Source organism: Malus domestica, chromosome 12, assembly GCF_042453785.1.
Source record: "Malus domestica chromosome 12, GDT2T_hap1".
Taxonomy (NCBI): Eukaryota; Viridiplantae; Streptophyta; class Magnoliopsida; order Rosales; family Rosaceae; genus Malus; species Malus domestica.
Genome location: NC_091672.1, coordinates 24351155 through 24367717, shown reverse-complemented (window position 1 = coordinate 24367717; position 16563 = coordinate 24351155). Strand labels below are relative to the sequence as shown.

The following is a 16563-nucleotide window of genomic DNA, read 5'->3' as shown; positions in this document are numbered from 1 at the left end:
ATGATCTCACTGTACATGTATCTCTAGAACTTGCTTTATACTACTCGATTCATTAATCAATTCATGTAATAACTTGGAAGTGATATAGGTCATCTTTGGATCGTTTGAGCCTTTCATGCCTACCTTATATGCTATGTTTATCCGTAGTAGCCCATTGAGCCTTTAACTAAGCCATTTCTTTGTTAGCCACATCTCTTTACCTTGCTCCAATATTGGAGTTGAGCCCATACACAAAAATCGATTCCTTATTGTTTTGATAAAGTATTACATGGGTTGTGCTTTTGGGGGTTTCATTTATGTAGAAAGATGGATGGAGCATGTGTATTACAATGAAATGTGAATTTGATGGGTGATGTAGCTTTTGCAGATTTGTTTCTTTCAATTGAAAAAAAAAAAACGAAATATATGAAAATTGGAGAGTGTTGATTTGTTGAAAATGTGTCTGCAGAGTATAAATTTCTTTTTGAAGTTGAATTTGGGGAGTAACTGGTGCTTGAGGTTTTATTATTTTGCTTTCAATTTGAGGTGGTGTGATATTGAGGTGTTGGAAAACTATCAAAGTGTACTTTCTCAAAATTTTTGATTTCCATATCCTTTCTTTCATTAGCCTATCACCTTTAGCCCCATTACAACCGTAATAAAGTCCTATTTATCCAAGGTATTACTTAAATATTGATAAGCGAGTTAGGTGGACAAGCAAGCATATGGCGGCATGTACAATGAGATCACTTGAGTGAAACACATTAACCAAAACTTATGAGTGAATGAGCGTATGTCTTGTGAGAAGCTCACATGTTTGCATATGATGATTTAAAGGAGTTTGGAATTGCATTGACATGGTTAGCTCACACATGGCATTTCAACGTTTTGTTTGAAGGAAATTTGGTTAATTATTGGATGATGTTTTGAACTCTTGATTAGTTCTTGGTTGTTTGTTTCATGATTAGCACTTATCTCTGAAATCGAAATTTAGAAGTTGGCTACTAAGTTGTTGAGTCTAGTTTTAGTTGAGTGTTTTTGTTTTGTGTTTTGTTTTACTAGAGGACTAGCAAAAATGCAAGTTTGGGGGTATTTGATCACTCATATATTTCATGCATTTATACCATCTATTTATAAAGTCTTTGTGTTAAAATTGTGGCATTTTTATTTTACCTTGTGTTAATGTGTAGTTAAATTTGTTTTAAGATCAATTTCAAGCAAAATGGAGAAAAGGAAATTGTAAAAACAAATAAAAGACACGGCAAGTGGAGAGTGGACTTGTCTTCCATTAAGCTTTTGTGGTGGAGAAAAAGAAAAGCATATAGCTGATTAGTGGAAATGGGGGACACAGACAAAGAAAAATGGAAGGAATAAGAAAAGGAAAGCAAGATAATAAAAGTGAGGGGAGACACTGACAGAATAGACAGAGAGGAGTGCGGGACTGGCAGAAGAAAAACAAAAGAAAAGAATAGGCAGAGAGAAAGGAAGGCAGAGCACGGACGAAGAAAAAAATATAAGAGAAAGGACGCGCAGCAGAGGGCAGACGGAACCAGAGGAAAAGAAAAGAAAAGAAAAAGTAAAAAGGGGGAGACTGACGGGAGGAAAAGAAAGAGGCGCAGCAGAGCACAGAAGCAGAGGTGTAGCAGAAGCAAAGAAGAAGAGGCGCAGCAGAGCAGAGGAAGTCAGGAGCAACAGAGAGCTCGTCTTGTTAAAACGGATGTTTTCTTTTTTTGTTATTTTGTTTTATGGATAATTTTTTATGTATCAAATAATTATGTGTAACTAATTTATTTTGTTAGAGTGAGGCCATGAGCCGCAACATGAATACGTAGATTTATTTTTCAATTGCTTAAGTGTTGTTACATGCTTGCTTTGATATTTTCAATCACTGAATTAAACTATCTATGTACCTTGATGCTTGATCACCATTAGGATGCTTAAAAAGTTATCGGATGCAATTTTGAACGAATGTCATGTTAAAATTGGTTGTGCTTCTTGTGATTGAGGATTGTACTCTCCTAAGGTAAATATCATGCTCTTAGGGATTACATGGTTTAACAAAAGGATTTTCACCAAGATTAATGAATCACTCATGTTTATATTTAATCCAAATGTCATGGATAAGTTGCATGTAGTGGTATGCGTTTTAACTTGAATGTCACAAGTAAAACATACACAAGGAAATTCCAACCTTCAAAGCATGTGTGTTTTCAATTATTTAAGCAATTGGAATAGCTACGTAGGAGTGTTGTTGGTAAAGGTTGAACTCTAGCATATTGTCAATCTATTTTTCTTCAATCAGTTATTTTATCTTAAATTTCCTCATTTACTTGTTTTGTTTAAGTTGAATCACTGTTCCTATAAACCAATTCCCATGTTAGATATTTGGTTAAGTCACATCCAGTAATATTTAGTTTCGTCAAATTAGTGTAATTCTTAAAGTTAAATAAGTTAAATACACAAAAACTCGTAAATTGTTTATATCAGTCCCTGAGGAGATCGACATTGCTTGAGCCATTCTATACTACAAACACTTGTTCTCTTGCAAGAATTTTCTATGGTTTAACCCTTTGTTTTACAAGTGGTAAAATCGCTATCAAGAAATTGAAGAGATCCTTACTTGTACACCAAGTAAACACGATTGTATGTATAGGCTTTTGTGCTATAAACGTAATTATCAAGTTTATAATTTCTATAGATTTACCATGTTGTAGGTTACCGGAATACGGAGGGCTTTAACATAATTATAGAAAAAATTATCACAGGAAGATGATTGAAATACCTAATATCATAAGAAAATGCCCTCGCAAATTTCTTACGAAATAACAATGTTAAACAATTAGAACAATAATTAAAGCAAACCCATCTTTAAAGGGCGCTCGTAAGGCCCGTGATTATAAAATACTTCTCATTTACGCATTAGCACTTGCGAGAAGGCTAAAATACGGATAAAATCCAAATCGAATCGGATCTTGTCAATTTTCGGGTCGACGATGTGTGACATGTGTCCCATTACGCAAGCACCAGGCACCGGCAATAGAAGCTTCAGGCTTCCAGCCCAGTGGAAGAAGAAACCGTTGCTTTTCCGCTGTTAATTCAAAAGTGCCTCGCAGAGTCTTCCAAAACATGGACATGGACATCGACGAAACAGTCAAAGGTATGCCCTTTCTCCAAAACGCCGCGTTTTACCATTCTCGGTCGTCGCCGCCTTCGGTGATCATAAAACCTGTATGCGTTTTTGACGGGGGAAGAAAAACAAGGAAAGCCTGTCGTAGTAATATTGGTAGGTGGGCCTGGAAGCGGCATGTCTACCTTCTGATAGGAGCATATTTATGCGACTTAGTTGGCTTGTTATTGTGCATTTATGTCGTGTTTCCTTAGTTATTTTAATGTTTAAAGTCATTTTCGTGTGTTTTCAGATTTTATGGACAAAGTAGGCAAGAAGATGCATTTTGGAGCAAAATGGGGCTTGGAATGGATGTCAAATGCATGGGCCAAGTGGATGGACGAATTTGAGAACTAAAGAGGCCAAGAATATGAAGAATTATGGTCCAAAAGATGAAGAAAACAGCCCAAAAATCTGTCACCCCAACTTGCATTCCTTGCCATGCAAACCACATAGAATTCCCTTTGGATTCCATGCCATGCTTAATCACTCTTGTCCCCTACATAATTTCTAATTTCATGCTTCAATTTATTTAATTATTACACTCAATTGCTTGATACCTCTTGTTCCCTTCACTCATTAGATTTTAGACAACATTTACATCCATTACATGCACCAATTGATGCTCCATCATTCACATTTGGAATCCAATGCCATGTGTAACACATGTTGTTGCACCTTTGACCCATTTGTTGACACATTTCACCTCCCTTTCCATCTCTATGCAATGTACACAATCATTCATGCTCCCTAGCTACAACACCACTCCATTTTACCCTTCACACTTTGCATCATTACTTCATTTTCACCCTTGGACCATTGCACACCACACACACAAATTGCCATGCATTTCATCCTTAACCTAACCTGATTTTCTAAGGTTTTTGGGGGCCTATAAATACATGTTTACACCCCTTGGCCAAAGAACAATCCCCCATATTCATCATTTTATCACAAAAATTCGTCCATACACACCCTAGGAAGCAAAACACCCCAAAAACACCATTCTAGTGCCTAGAAAACATAACAGCCACTCCACCTTCTTCCACCCTCTTTGCCTAGTTCTCCACCACCCTCCAACCCTCAAACACTCCTCCACACTCACCCTAAACCCTTCCATACCATTCCCCATCCATTCTACATCATAAAACTACCCAAAATCTGTCCATAACCCAATCTGCCGCAAGCATAGGGAAAGGAGGAATCTTGGATGCACTTGCTACCAAGTTGGAGCATTTTAGGTGTTTTCTTTCCTTTGATTTTAATGTCTAATTTTATGTATCTTTGTTTTGTGAGTATGAGGAACTAAACCCCTCTTAGTTAGGGGGTGATTCGAAACTATGTTCATACTTGCAATATGATTTGATTACATCCAGTTGTGATTCATAAGTTGTGAATTCAATTTACTTATCCGTTCGTATAAAAACTGATTTGTGTATGTTGGTTGAGAGTGCACGCTTAATTTTCATGCATGAATTTGACGCTAGAATATAAGGGAGTTTCACCTAATCGTTATGAACTTATATTCACAAGTAGTGAAGGTTGCTAGTCACAATCACGTTAAGTAAATTCTTGGCATAAGTTTCATGCAAATCATAGTAACGAGTGCCTCGTCAATGCTTATGTTTTTCATAGAACTTAATGATTCTTGCTTGTATCTCTATTATGCAATTCATGTAGGGAACTTGTAGGGAATGTTTTGGGTTGTCGTATGCGATCATCCAACCTAATAACTTGTGGAAAAACTGAGGGTTAATTAGTGCAATTCACGGTTAATTTGGGGCGTTGAGTATTCATAGCTTATCGAAAAGCAACTGGAAATCGTTTTGTATGCAAGTGTGACATGTGTGGAGAAGAACCTCCTAGCTAGCCTTCCATCCATAAGTTTCATTCAAATTCATTTTACAATTTGTTTTGATTCACTTAAATTTGTCTAAGAATTCGTTTACTTTGTTCTTGTCTTAATTTAATTATTTTTGTCCAAAATCAACCCCATCTTATTTCTTTGAGTCATATTAAATAGAACTTGTCTTAGATTATGTTTTTAAGTGTTTTAGTTCATTAGAAAACCAAAATTCGTCCAAGTTTGTGTTAGAGTCCCAAAACTGCCCAGATTGTGTGTTTAAGGTAGTTTTGAGTGTTTAGGGGCTGTTTTGAGTCTTTTGGTTTGTTTTAGTGTTTTAAAGTATAGTTTTGCATTCTTTGAGTCTAGTTAGTGTTTTAAACTTTGTTTTTACGTTTTCAAGTCAGTTTCCAAGTGATTTAGCAATCCCTCCTAATCCCCGGCCTAGAACGATCCCTACTTACATACTTTACTACAATTGATAAAAAGAGGGTTTAATTTTGTGTGTTTAGTTATTTTACGCATCACCTTCTGCGAACATGTCTACCTTCTGCGAACATGTCATGCGCTCCACTCGCCCTTGTGTTTGCGTTTGCCAGGTATATCTCTGTGGACACAGTGTGTTCGATGAAATGTCGCAGTGGGCTCTAGATTGCTATTTTCAGTACGTAGTATGGTACTCCGGATTTCTATTCATTTGGGTTCTTGTTTTATGCTGTTATATGTTCATATTTTTTGTTTTTGTAGGATACTATCAAAAATGGTAAAGCCCGAACGAAAGGGCAGTGTATAGAGAGTGCAATGAATGCGTTGAAGGATGAGAAGAGTGTGTTTATAGATAGGTGTAATGTAGAGGAAGAACAAAGGGATGATTTTGTGAAGCTTGGTGGTAGTTCCCAAGTTTGTTCATGTTGTGGTGCTTGATCTTCCTGCCAAGCTTTGTATATTGCGGTATGTGAAGCGAACGGGCCATGAAGGAAATGTGCAAGGCGGGAAAGCTGCGGCGATTGTGAATAGAATGCTGCAGAAGAAAGAATTGCCTTAGCTGAGTGAAGGGTTTGCTAGAATTACTTATTGCCAGAGTGAGAGTGATGTTCAATCTTCTGTTGATGCATTCGTGGACTTGGTCCGTTAGATACACTTCCCAATGGTTATTTCGGTCAGAAGAACCCCGGTGCAAAAATTCAACTAGGTATAATGTTCTTAAGGAAAACCGATGGTCCTGCTAATACTGAATCAACTTCGAAGAGTGTACAGGATTCTAATGCTTCTCAAATTACTGAAGAAAAGGAAACCTCTTTGAAAGGAACAGGTTCACTTTCTGAAAAATCTGGTAAGGAGTCAAAGGAAGGTGAAGAGCTAGCTGTAGGCTCTGTTAGCGGTGATGGTTCTCTAAACGATGTTTCCACTCTAGCATTTCCTTTCATTTCAACAGCAGATTTTCAATTTGACCTTGCAAAGGCATCTGATATTATTGTTGATAAAGCTATAGAATTTAGGAATAAGCTTGGAAATTCTAGACTTGTTTTAGTGGACTTGAGTCATTAATCGAAGATTTTGTCTTTGGTAAGGGCTAAAGTTTCAGAGAAAAGCATTGATTCCAACAAGTTCTTCACATTTGTGGGAGATACCACTCGGCTTCATTCATTCAGAAGGAGGTTTACACTGCAATATAATAGCTAATCCTACCAATTTGTAAGCATTTAGAAATACTATGCAATATACATGTAAATATTTTGTTGCGGTGCTAGTTCACAATATGAAATTACAAATCTGTAGGATATAAGCATTTGCGTCTGATCTTTTTGAAAGAATTATGTTTACTCAGGATTCCAATGAAAAGAAAATTAAACTTGATATACTGTTGTTATTTCAGGTTTAACAATGGAGGCTTTGTTGCGTGCATTTTGCTTATTCCCTGCACGTCAGAGATTCCAAACCAGAAATTTTACTCAGGTTTATGATTTGATTGACTCTAATTCACTTTGAAGTTGTATAGGCATATCTGCAATCTACACGTTACTCCTATTTTAGTTTTTGACTGACTAAGGCGATATATAGTCGATCATATACACATACGGTTATAGGTGGAAGAAAAACAGAATGGTTTGTGTATGCTCATGTTGATTTTCTGGGTAGCAAGAGAAATATATTCTCCGAAAAACTCATGTATTATATGTAACTATGGTATCGTGGGTTTGTGACTGTCGTAGTCTGCTCTACGGAGGATTTATCGGGGTAACTGAACACACCCAATTCAAATCCTATTGAGTGTTTATCCTCTCTTTTAGTAGTTAAGTGTTAATATGGAAGACCTAATCATCGTGATCAATACTTCGCATTTGTCAACTTAAAGTCTTAAACGATAGAAGTTTTTGTCCCATAATTGAAGTTGAGGTTCATCCTAAAACCAGTTGAAATTGGGCGAGTGACTCAACTCTTGTAAAAGCAAATGAGTATTTCATTGTACTCTGACATGAAAGGGAGAATACTGATTGAACCGTAGTTTGCTGATTTTGTAAAAGCGGTTGAGTTTTTCATTTCTTCTTGTTACCTGAGAGGGTTGGCTTTTGCCTTTTGGTGCGATCTCAGACATAAAAGTTGGTGAGGAAATTCTGAAACAAAAAGCGCTGGTTTGCTCTCTTATAAATTGAGGTGAAAAATAAATCATTAGGTGTTGTAGTACTAGATATGATGAGTTTAAAATTGAATGGCAAGATGTTAAAACATATCGCAATTCAGAAGTCAAGATGTTCTTTGTAGTACACTCTTTTGGGTGGAGTTGGTCTCGACATCGTACTACACAATTCGAACAAATAATACATTACATGTAGTACATTCTTTTGGGTATATCAAATTACGCTAACTTCAAGAACCTCGACGGTACGAGGAAGTTTATTGAAAACAAAGGATAAAGATACACAATAAACTATTACACATATAACTATAACATACACAAATTTAAAAGGTAAAACCAAAAAGAAAACCTCTTATTTGTTGGATCTCAAATTCCCCAGGCATAGCTTGAGGTCCAGCTGCATTGGTCCCCATGACCATTAACTTCAGCGTCTGAACCTCTGATTTATGTGGACATGTCTTCAGTGAGGACCAATTCTCTCTTCAAGCTGAGGGAATATCTTAACAAGGATTTTATACATTGTTTTGTAATACCATTTACTCCATCTCTTGCACAACACAAGTGACCCGACCGCAACTCCAAAGCCAACAATAAATCCAACTTCAACACTGATAAGATCCCAATCAATTCTGTGCGCAGAATTAGAATGTTTGCCTTCTAATGTTGGTGGCAACCTTGGTGATCCGTCATCTAACGGTGGCCCATATAATCCTTTATTGCATGTGAAAGAATCTGGTGAAAAAGACTGAATCTGAGTGCCGGTTGGAATCTTCCCGACAAGTTGATTACTCGACAGATTTAGGAATGAGAGGAAATTAAGTTTGGAAAATTCTGATGGAATTGTTCCGCTCAATTTGTTGTCCGAAAGGTCTAAGGACTCAAGCTGTCGTAGATTACCTAGTGATGATGGGATTGCGCATGTGAGAGCATTACTGGACAAGTTTAGGCCATAAAGTGATTTGAGCTTTCCCACTTCCTCAGGTATTGATCCATTAAAATTGTTGCAGGACATGTCAATTAAGGTGAGGACTGTTAAGATCTTTATAAATTCCATCTCTAGACCTTTGGTGGTAACTGTTACAGTATCCTGATAGTACACCTGGCCGAGGTCTACAACTTGAAATTGCTTTGACACGGCACCATCTTTGTCAGCCATCATTGCTTGCCACGTTTTCAAAAAACTTCCTGGTATTTCGCCAGTAAAATTGTTGCGAGCTATGTCAACAATTTGAAGCTTTGGCCAGGCACTTTTAGTCTTAAGGCATTCAATGCTATCATAAAATTTGTTGAAACGCAAGACAAGTACACGCAAGCTGGATATGTTCTTCAATAAGCATGGAAAGACATCTGTTATCTGATTGTTTCCCAGGTTTAACACCTCTAACATTCTGCAGTTGGCTAGAGATTTTGGGAACTGACCACCAATCACATTGCCATTGAGGTCTAGAGTTTGTAGACTACAGTTCTCAGGAAAATTATCAGGAAGAGTGCCAGAAAGTTTGTTTCTCCTTAAATCAAGTACTGCAAGAGGCCCGTTTATTGCAGTCAAGCACTGGGGAATCATGCCACTTAAGGAATTATTGGACAGATCAAGAACTTCAAGAAATAATGTCGCCTTGCATACTGATTCTGGAATGATCCCGTGGATGTGATTACTTGCAAGAGAGAAGAACGCTGTCTGCATAAGGAAATCACCAATGTCTGCCGGTATGCTTGAGCTGAAATTATTTCTTGAGTAATCCAGATAACCGGCAGATGGTGGAAGCATTGGAATTTGTCCCTGAAGCTGGTTGGAATGAAGGTCAAGCATAAACAATTGAGAAGTAAGATTGAGGAAAGGACCTGGTAGATTTACCAGAGAGTTGCAAGAAAGATTTAGTATATAAAGACCACTAAGCCTCCAAATCCAGTTGGGTATTTCATGGATCTGGTTTAGGGATAGGTCCAAAAGGCCTAATATTGATTGATTTCTCAAGAAATCAGGAAAGGTTCTCAACTTTCTAGCAGCTAATTTCAATGCGCGAAGTTGAGGAAAGGAGTAGGAGGAATTGGAACTGTAATGATTAATTAGCAAGCTATTGTATGAAAGATAAAGTTCTTGGAGATTTTTCAGTTGTTGAATATCATTAAGCGGAAAGGACCCACTGAAGTTGTTTGAAGAAAGTGAGAGTGTTCTAAGCTCTCGTAGATTAAAGATCGACATGGGTATAGGCCCTTCCAAACTATTGCTACTCAAATCAAGGACTTGTAGGGAAGAAAAATTACCAAATTCAGGTCACTGGCCAGAGAAGTGATTGTTAGAAAGCTCTAAACCTTGCAGCATGGGAAGAGAAAACAGAGATGACGGAATAGTCCCATCAAGTAGATTGGCAGAAAGATATATTAGGGTCAGATTCTTGGCCATACTGAAGGATGGAACTGAACCATTGAACTTGTTCCATGACAAGTCAAAATAAACCAATTGATGAAGGTCTGCTATTGAACTTGGGATTGATCCAGTGAAATTGCACCCCCGAAGATCTATCTTGGACAACATTTTGAGGTTGCCAATAGAGTTCGGTAGTAACCCTGAAAAGTTAGCCCAGCGTAGAACCAAGGACCGAAGAGATGCATTCTTTGGAAATTCGGGTAAGGAACCCTGAAGCTGTTCATTGCCTGACAAATCAATAGTCTGTAGTGTAGGTACCTGGAAGATCTTCTCTGGGAATCTACCATATAAGCCAGAACCGCTTACGTGCAAGGAAGACAAATCAAGAGTTACCAACCTCGTCAAGTGCGAAATCTAAATCGGAACCTGCCCCGCAAAGCCAGCACACGACAAGTTCAGGTTATGCAAACCGGTTAGCTGCTTGAACTCGGAAGGAATCTGAGTGTAGTTGAAGGAGTTGTTAGCCAAGTTCAGGTTCTCGATCGACTTCAGACCGAAAAGAGGACTGGAATTATCAAGTCCACCAGTAATCCACTCGTTGCTCAAGTCCAGATTCGAAACACAACCCTCTTTGCAGGACACTCCTTCCCAAGAGCAGTAATCCGATCCATTCTTCCAGTTCACAAGTTTTTGAGACGTTGCAGGGTCAAATGTGAGGGTGTTCTTCAATTGCAGCAGCAAAGATTGCTGATCGCCGGGACATTGGGTAGAGACCACAAACGTATGGAAGGTGAGTGAAACATAGCAAATGCGGAGTAAGAAAAGCCATGAAAGCAGAGGAGTTTTCATCGGAAGTTGTTGCTGATATGTGACCAAATGTGACCAAATGTAATAGGCAGGTCCCTAGTTATTCTTCTTTGTAATTATAGAATGTGTAATGGCGTGTGAGCCAAAGACCAATTTGGTCTTACTCAGTGTCGGCTGTGGGGGTCCCGAAGGAACAGGGATATATATTCAGTTTTATATATTCCAAACAAAACTGTATATGCATAACTTAACTAAGTACAAATTTGAAAACTACCCAAATGGTTTCTGTTTTAAAAATACTGTATCTTTTTATATATATTTTTTTTCTTGGTTAAAAACTTCATTTCTTTAACATATACCTTCCTTTAAATTCTTCTCTATCTATTATTCAGTAGAAAATATTGTGTTACAAAGTTGACTTTCAGATTAAGTTTTGTACTTATAAATATGCCATAGAAGAAAAAAAAAATCTTTTAAACACACAAAAAAAAAGTCTTGTGCGTGAAAGGACTACATTTTAATTTTCACATAGTGCCCCATTTTATTGAACTGTGATTTGTTATGATGTGGTTGTAATTTGAATTTCAGTTCCGCACAGCCAATTGCACAACATTTTCATGTATAACCATTTCATCTCCCATTTTCCCTTATCTCAAGTACAAAATGGTGAAAACTACAAACAAAAAATAAAATAATTTCCAAGCTCCAATAGGCTGTTTAATAATCATTTTGTTTTTATTTTTCGTTTATCATTTTTTTAATTTAAAACTTATTTAATAACTACTTTTAATTTTAAAAAATAAAAATAAGAAAATAATTATTATCAGACGGATTCTAAATAATAATTATCAAGCGGATTGACGTGTGTGATGGTTTCTACCAAATTTATGGTTTGATTGACTTGTTGACTTCAAAGTCTTTCCCCATATTCCTTGTGGGGCTTAAATTGTGGGTTGTTTTTCAATAGCGAAATATTATTGCTTAAGAGTAATTGTAGTACTACTTTAGGCAATGTGGCAAGTGGAAATTTGTCGCATGAAATATACTAATTAATATACTTGGATTTATATATGGCACTGTAGAATTGTTAGATTAGGATTTTTTTTTTTTGAAATGTTATAGGAATTTTTACACTTTTTTTTTTAAATTTATCATATGAACTAATATTTAAGCGATTTGTCATACCAACTCTATTAAATTTTCCATCTAAAATAAATCACGTACTTTGCAATGTTTTCATTAGCAAAGCCAACAAAGGTGCATTGAGATCCCTTGACCTCAATAAATTTGGAAATATACTCTTATGAGTTTTTATTTTTATTTTTGAACAAATGATATACTAAAGAGAAATTTTAAATTTAAAGTTATAATGAACTAATAATAACGTGGTTCAAATGAAATAGAATGTTGTTTTCCCTGCACAGCTAAAAGAAAAGCAGACTAGAATAAAAGGAAGGGGTGTGCTATCCACACACCTCATTTTACTTCTCACACACCCTTGATAATTTCTGTCCGTTAGATCTTCTTCAATTTATCCGATCCAACGGCTGAAATTTAAAAAAGTGTGTGAGAAGTAAAATGGGGTGTGTGCCTAAAAAGCAGAGACGAATGAAAGGCATTTTGATGCCTTTTGTGGTTATTAAATGCAAAGGGGAGAAGTGAGGGCGACACTCGTTGAAATGTCTAAAATTACTCCTGAACATAAGTTATGGGTGCCTTGCACATGAGTTATTTTGAATGAAAAACTTAACGAAGTTAGAGTTAGATGAAAAATTAATGATTCAGAAAGTTGGTATAACAAATCGTTTAAAATTTTAGTTCATATATGATAAATTGAAGGTGTATAATTTCATATAACATTTCAAAAAAAAAATCTTGGTTTTATTGGTTGACGTTGATTTTGAAGTCTTGATTGTCTCAATTCATGACTTTTGATAAAGTTTAATTGATTTCTAGATATTTTTAATACAACATGGCGTTCTAGTCTGACTGCGTTGCTTTCCTATCCTCATTTTCCAGTGGCTATTGACTGACTAAGGCAATACATAGTCAGTCAATACAAACCGAAATGACTATCTAAGCTCAGCTGAAACCATGATGAAGTTGAACTGTGAACGTGTGTTTATGCGCTTTGTTTATCCGAATGTGTAACAATTGTCCTATATTTTATAAAGTTCTTCATAGTCCAAATTATAGTTCTCACGCGTCAATTGTCCTATATTTTATTAATCATTCTATTTTCATTTTTTATTTTTTTTCAAAAATTAAAAATTCGTTAACTTAAGCGAGCCATACTACAGAAAACGTGGTGATGGGTATGTATAGCGGGTATAATTTTGTGGTTTGCTTGACTTGTTGACTTCAAAGTCTTTCCCCGTATCCCTTATCGTGGTGATGGTAATGTATGTATGTATGAAGAATTTTAAATTGTAGGTTGTTTTATTCAATGCTGACAGACCACTGAGTGGAAAAGAGAGGGTAAAATTTCGCCCCTACAGAGGGGCTAAAACTTCACGAAACAATGTATACCCCACGTTCAGATACATGCGTTATACTCCTAGTTTCATATAAAAACTTGTTTGAAAGTATTTTTAAAACAATTAAAAGCGTTTTAAGAAAAAAAATGTTTTTAGAATCAATATTCTATAAAAACAAAAATGAATCTTGGAAAATCATTTGAAGTGATGCTTCTTCCACAAAACACTTCAAGTGTTTTTGAGACCCAAAAACATTTTTTTTCTAAAAACGCTTTCAATAATTTTAAAAGCACCTCTAAACGAGGTCTAAGTCTCTCTTCTACAAGGCTACAAGTGAAGTAATTAATGAAATCATGTTTAATTTTTTGGTTCGAAGCGGCATTCTACAAAAGCGATTAAAGTGATGTTACTAACTGGATAAATTGAACAAATACTTTAGATTAGCTTCCATATATATTTCAATTTTATATATTCCAAAAAAAAAAAAAACTATATATGCATAACTTAACTAAGTACAAATTTGAAAAATACCCAAATGGTTTTCTGTTTTAAAAATACTGTATCTTTTTATATATTTTTTCTTTGTTAAAAACTTCATTTGTTTAACATATACCTTCCCTTAAATTCTTCTATATCAATTATTTAGTAGAAGATATTGTGTTACAAAGTTGACTTTCAGACTAAGTTTTGTACTTTTATAAATATGCCATAGAAGAAAAAAAATCTTTTAAACACACAAAAAAAAGTCTTGTAATACCCTGAAATTTTTAAATATATGAATTTGATATAAAATTTAAATATATGAATTTGATATAAAATTTAAATATATGAATTGGATATTCATAATTATGGATATGTGAAAAGAATCGAGAATTTATATAAATTCAATTGAGTTTAGTTTTCAATTAAACTGGTTACGAGGTTTAAAGTTTGGAAATTAATTATTTAAAACCCGTAGACCCTTTGAGGTCACAATTTATATTTTGGATAGAGCTCGATCTCATGAACGCGTAGGCGTGAACAGTTCGTGAAATGAAGTTATAACGAGGAAGATATTAATGATAGAAGTGGAGGGTAAACTAGTCATTTTGACATCTAGTGGGAACATTCCAGATTTTCTGGAATCTGTGGTGTGCCACTTGTGTGGCTGAGATGAAAAGAAAATAAGAAAAAAATGAGATGGACGGTTGGGATGAAAAGGAAAGAAGAGAAATGAGGGAAATGAGAGAAAGGAGGGGGCAGGACCAATGGGAGGAGAAAGAAATGAGGGAAAGGAGAGAAAAAGGAAGAAGGGGAAAAGGGGTCGGGTCGAACGGACCCGTGAACCCCAGCTACCCATTCGGCTTTTCCGACGGTTTTTCCAGTGAATTCCACGAAAAAGTCAATTGAAAACCTCCCCATAACCTTCCCTCTTCCTCTTACACCTCAAAAATCAAGGGTTTTGGCCTTGAAAATGGGTGAATCCACACGGTAGGGTGCGGTGGTGTTGTGTTCGAATCACCCAAATCCGAAACGATTTCATTAAATTACCACCACCATTAGATTCGTCTTGAAGCCTGGAACAAAGCCCAAGTAATGGTTGAGGCGTCGGAGTAGCTTTGGAGTCGAATCAAAAATACCCAAATTCAAGGGTTTCCGGCGGGTTTGAATCAAATTGGAGCCTTTCCAGGCCAAATTGGACTTGACCACAGGTATAAAGTTTGCTCTACTCTTTGAGATCTTTATTTATGTATTTTTATGAGAATTTTTAGAAATAGTGGAATTTTCCGGCAATTCGAGGCGGCCGACCACCACTGGCGGCGGCGGGTGCGGCGGCTCACGCCCAGGGAGCCGACGTTGCCATTTTTCATGTAAGTTTCGATATTCTGAATCTTTATTGGTACCCATTTGAGATGAACTGGGTTGTAACGGTTGATATGAATATGGTGGATTAGAGATTATGTTCGGAAATTGGAAAATATTGAATTATGAACTACAAATGGCTTGATCCCTGTTCAGGGTACGTAGGCAGTCTAATAAGATGTTAGATGCAGCCATAAATCAAGTAAGGTTAAGAAATTTGAGAATTAGTGTTGAAATCTAGAAATTTGTCCATGTAAAGGACTTGGTGATAAAATAGAAATTTAATTGTACATTTGATAAGGAATTTTTAATTAAGAGCCATTGGTGGAATCAAGGCTTTTTAGAGAGAATTGTGGTGAATGATCGTGGATAAGACATATATATCAATTGTGGGCCTACCATAGAAATTGTTTTTCCCGAAAATAAATATTTTGAAGCCGGGGCGTTACAAGTCTTGTGCGTGAAAGGGCCACATTTTAATTTTCACACAGTGCCCCATTTTATTAAACTGTGGTTTGTTGTGATATGGTTGTAATTTAAATTTCAGCTTTGCATAGCCAATTGTACAACATCTACATGTATAACCATTTAATCTCCCATTTTTCCTTATCTCAAGTACAAAAAAGTGAAAACTACGAACAAAAAAATAAAATAATTTCCAAGCTCCAATAGGCTGTTTAATAACCATTTCGTTTTTTTTTTTTTGAAAATTAAAAACTTATTTAGTAACTACTTTTAATTTAAAAAATAAAAAATAATAATAATAATTATGAAACGGATTCTAAATAACTGAAGTGACTCAAATGGATTGACGTGTGTATGTATGACTCTTAGAGACTCTGAGAAAAACATGGTTGATGGTTTCTACCAAATTTGAGGTTTGCTTGACTTGTTGACTTCAAAGTCTTTCCCCATATTCCTTGTGGGGTTTAAATTGTGGGTTGTTTTTTCAATGTTGACAAGAGAGGGGCTAAAACTTCACGCAAGGGAGTGTGTTCCCCACGTTCAGATACATGTATTATCTTCTCGATTTTATTTAATAGCTTGTTTAGAAGTGATTTTAAAATAACAGAAAGTTTTTTTAGTAAAAATATTTCTAGAATTAATTATTAGTAAAAACGCAAGTGAATTTTGGAAAAAACACTTCAAGTGGTGCTTCTTCGACCCAAAAAACACTTCAAGTGCTTTTGGAACTTAAAAACATTTTCTTTAAAAGTACTTTCAGTTATTTTAAAGGCACTTTCAAACTATGATTAAGTATCTCTTTTACAAATCTACAGGTGGGGTAATTAATGAAATAGTGTTTAATTCTACAAGTGAATTAAAGCATTTCATGATAACCATTTCATTGACTTTGGTTTTCACTTTTTTGTGCTTGATATATGAAGAAAGTTTAGGTATTTATAGAAAAATTATATTTTTTGTATTTATATTTAATTTATT

At 35.8% G+C, this 16563-nt stretch overlaps 2 protein-coding genes and 1 long non-coding RNA gene across 3 annotated transcripts in view; 1 reads left to right on the top strand and 2 right to left on the bottom strand.

Annotated features, from left to right (window-relative positions):
• Nucleotides 1–10891, bottom strand: part of LOC114820027 (receptor-like protein 7) — a 69393-nt gene extending 58502 nt beyond the window's left edge. The window contains exon 1 of the mRNA XM_070809473.1: nt 10421–10891. Coding sequence (XP_070665574.1) covers nt 10421–10843 — 423 coding nt within the window. The 5' untranslated portion in view covers nt 10844–10891. The remainder of the gene's footprint in view (nt 1–10420) is intronic.
• On the top strand, nt 5840–7192 carry LOC139189983 (uncharacterized). The gene is made up of 2 exons (XR_011573876.1): nt 5840–6683; nt 6865–7192. It is a non-coding gene; the product is annotated as an uncharacterized lncRNA (long non-coding RNA).
• LOC103453676 (receptor-like protein 7) lies at nt 7759–10226 on the bottom strand. The gene has a single exon (XM_029089881.2). It carries the CDS (start codon nt 9827–9829, stop codon nt 8087–8089), a length of 1743 nt encoding a protein of 580 aa, XP_028945714.1. The 5' UTR covers nt 9830–10226; the 3' UTR covers nt 7759–8086.
• Nucleotides 10892–16563: the final 5672 nt, after the last annotated feature.

What these genes read in the sequence shown, in the direction of transcription:
- LOC103453676 (XM_029089881.2), bottom strand. Translation starts at nt 9,829, where the DNA reads ATGTCGATCTTTAATCTACGAGAGCTTAGAACACTCTCACTTTCTTCA.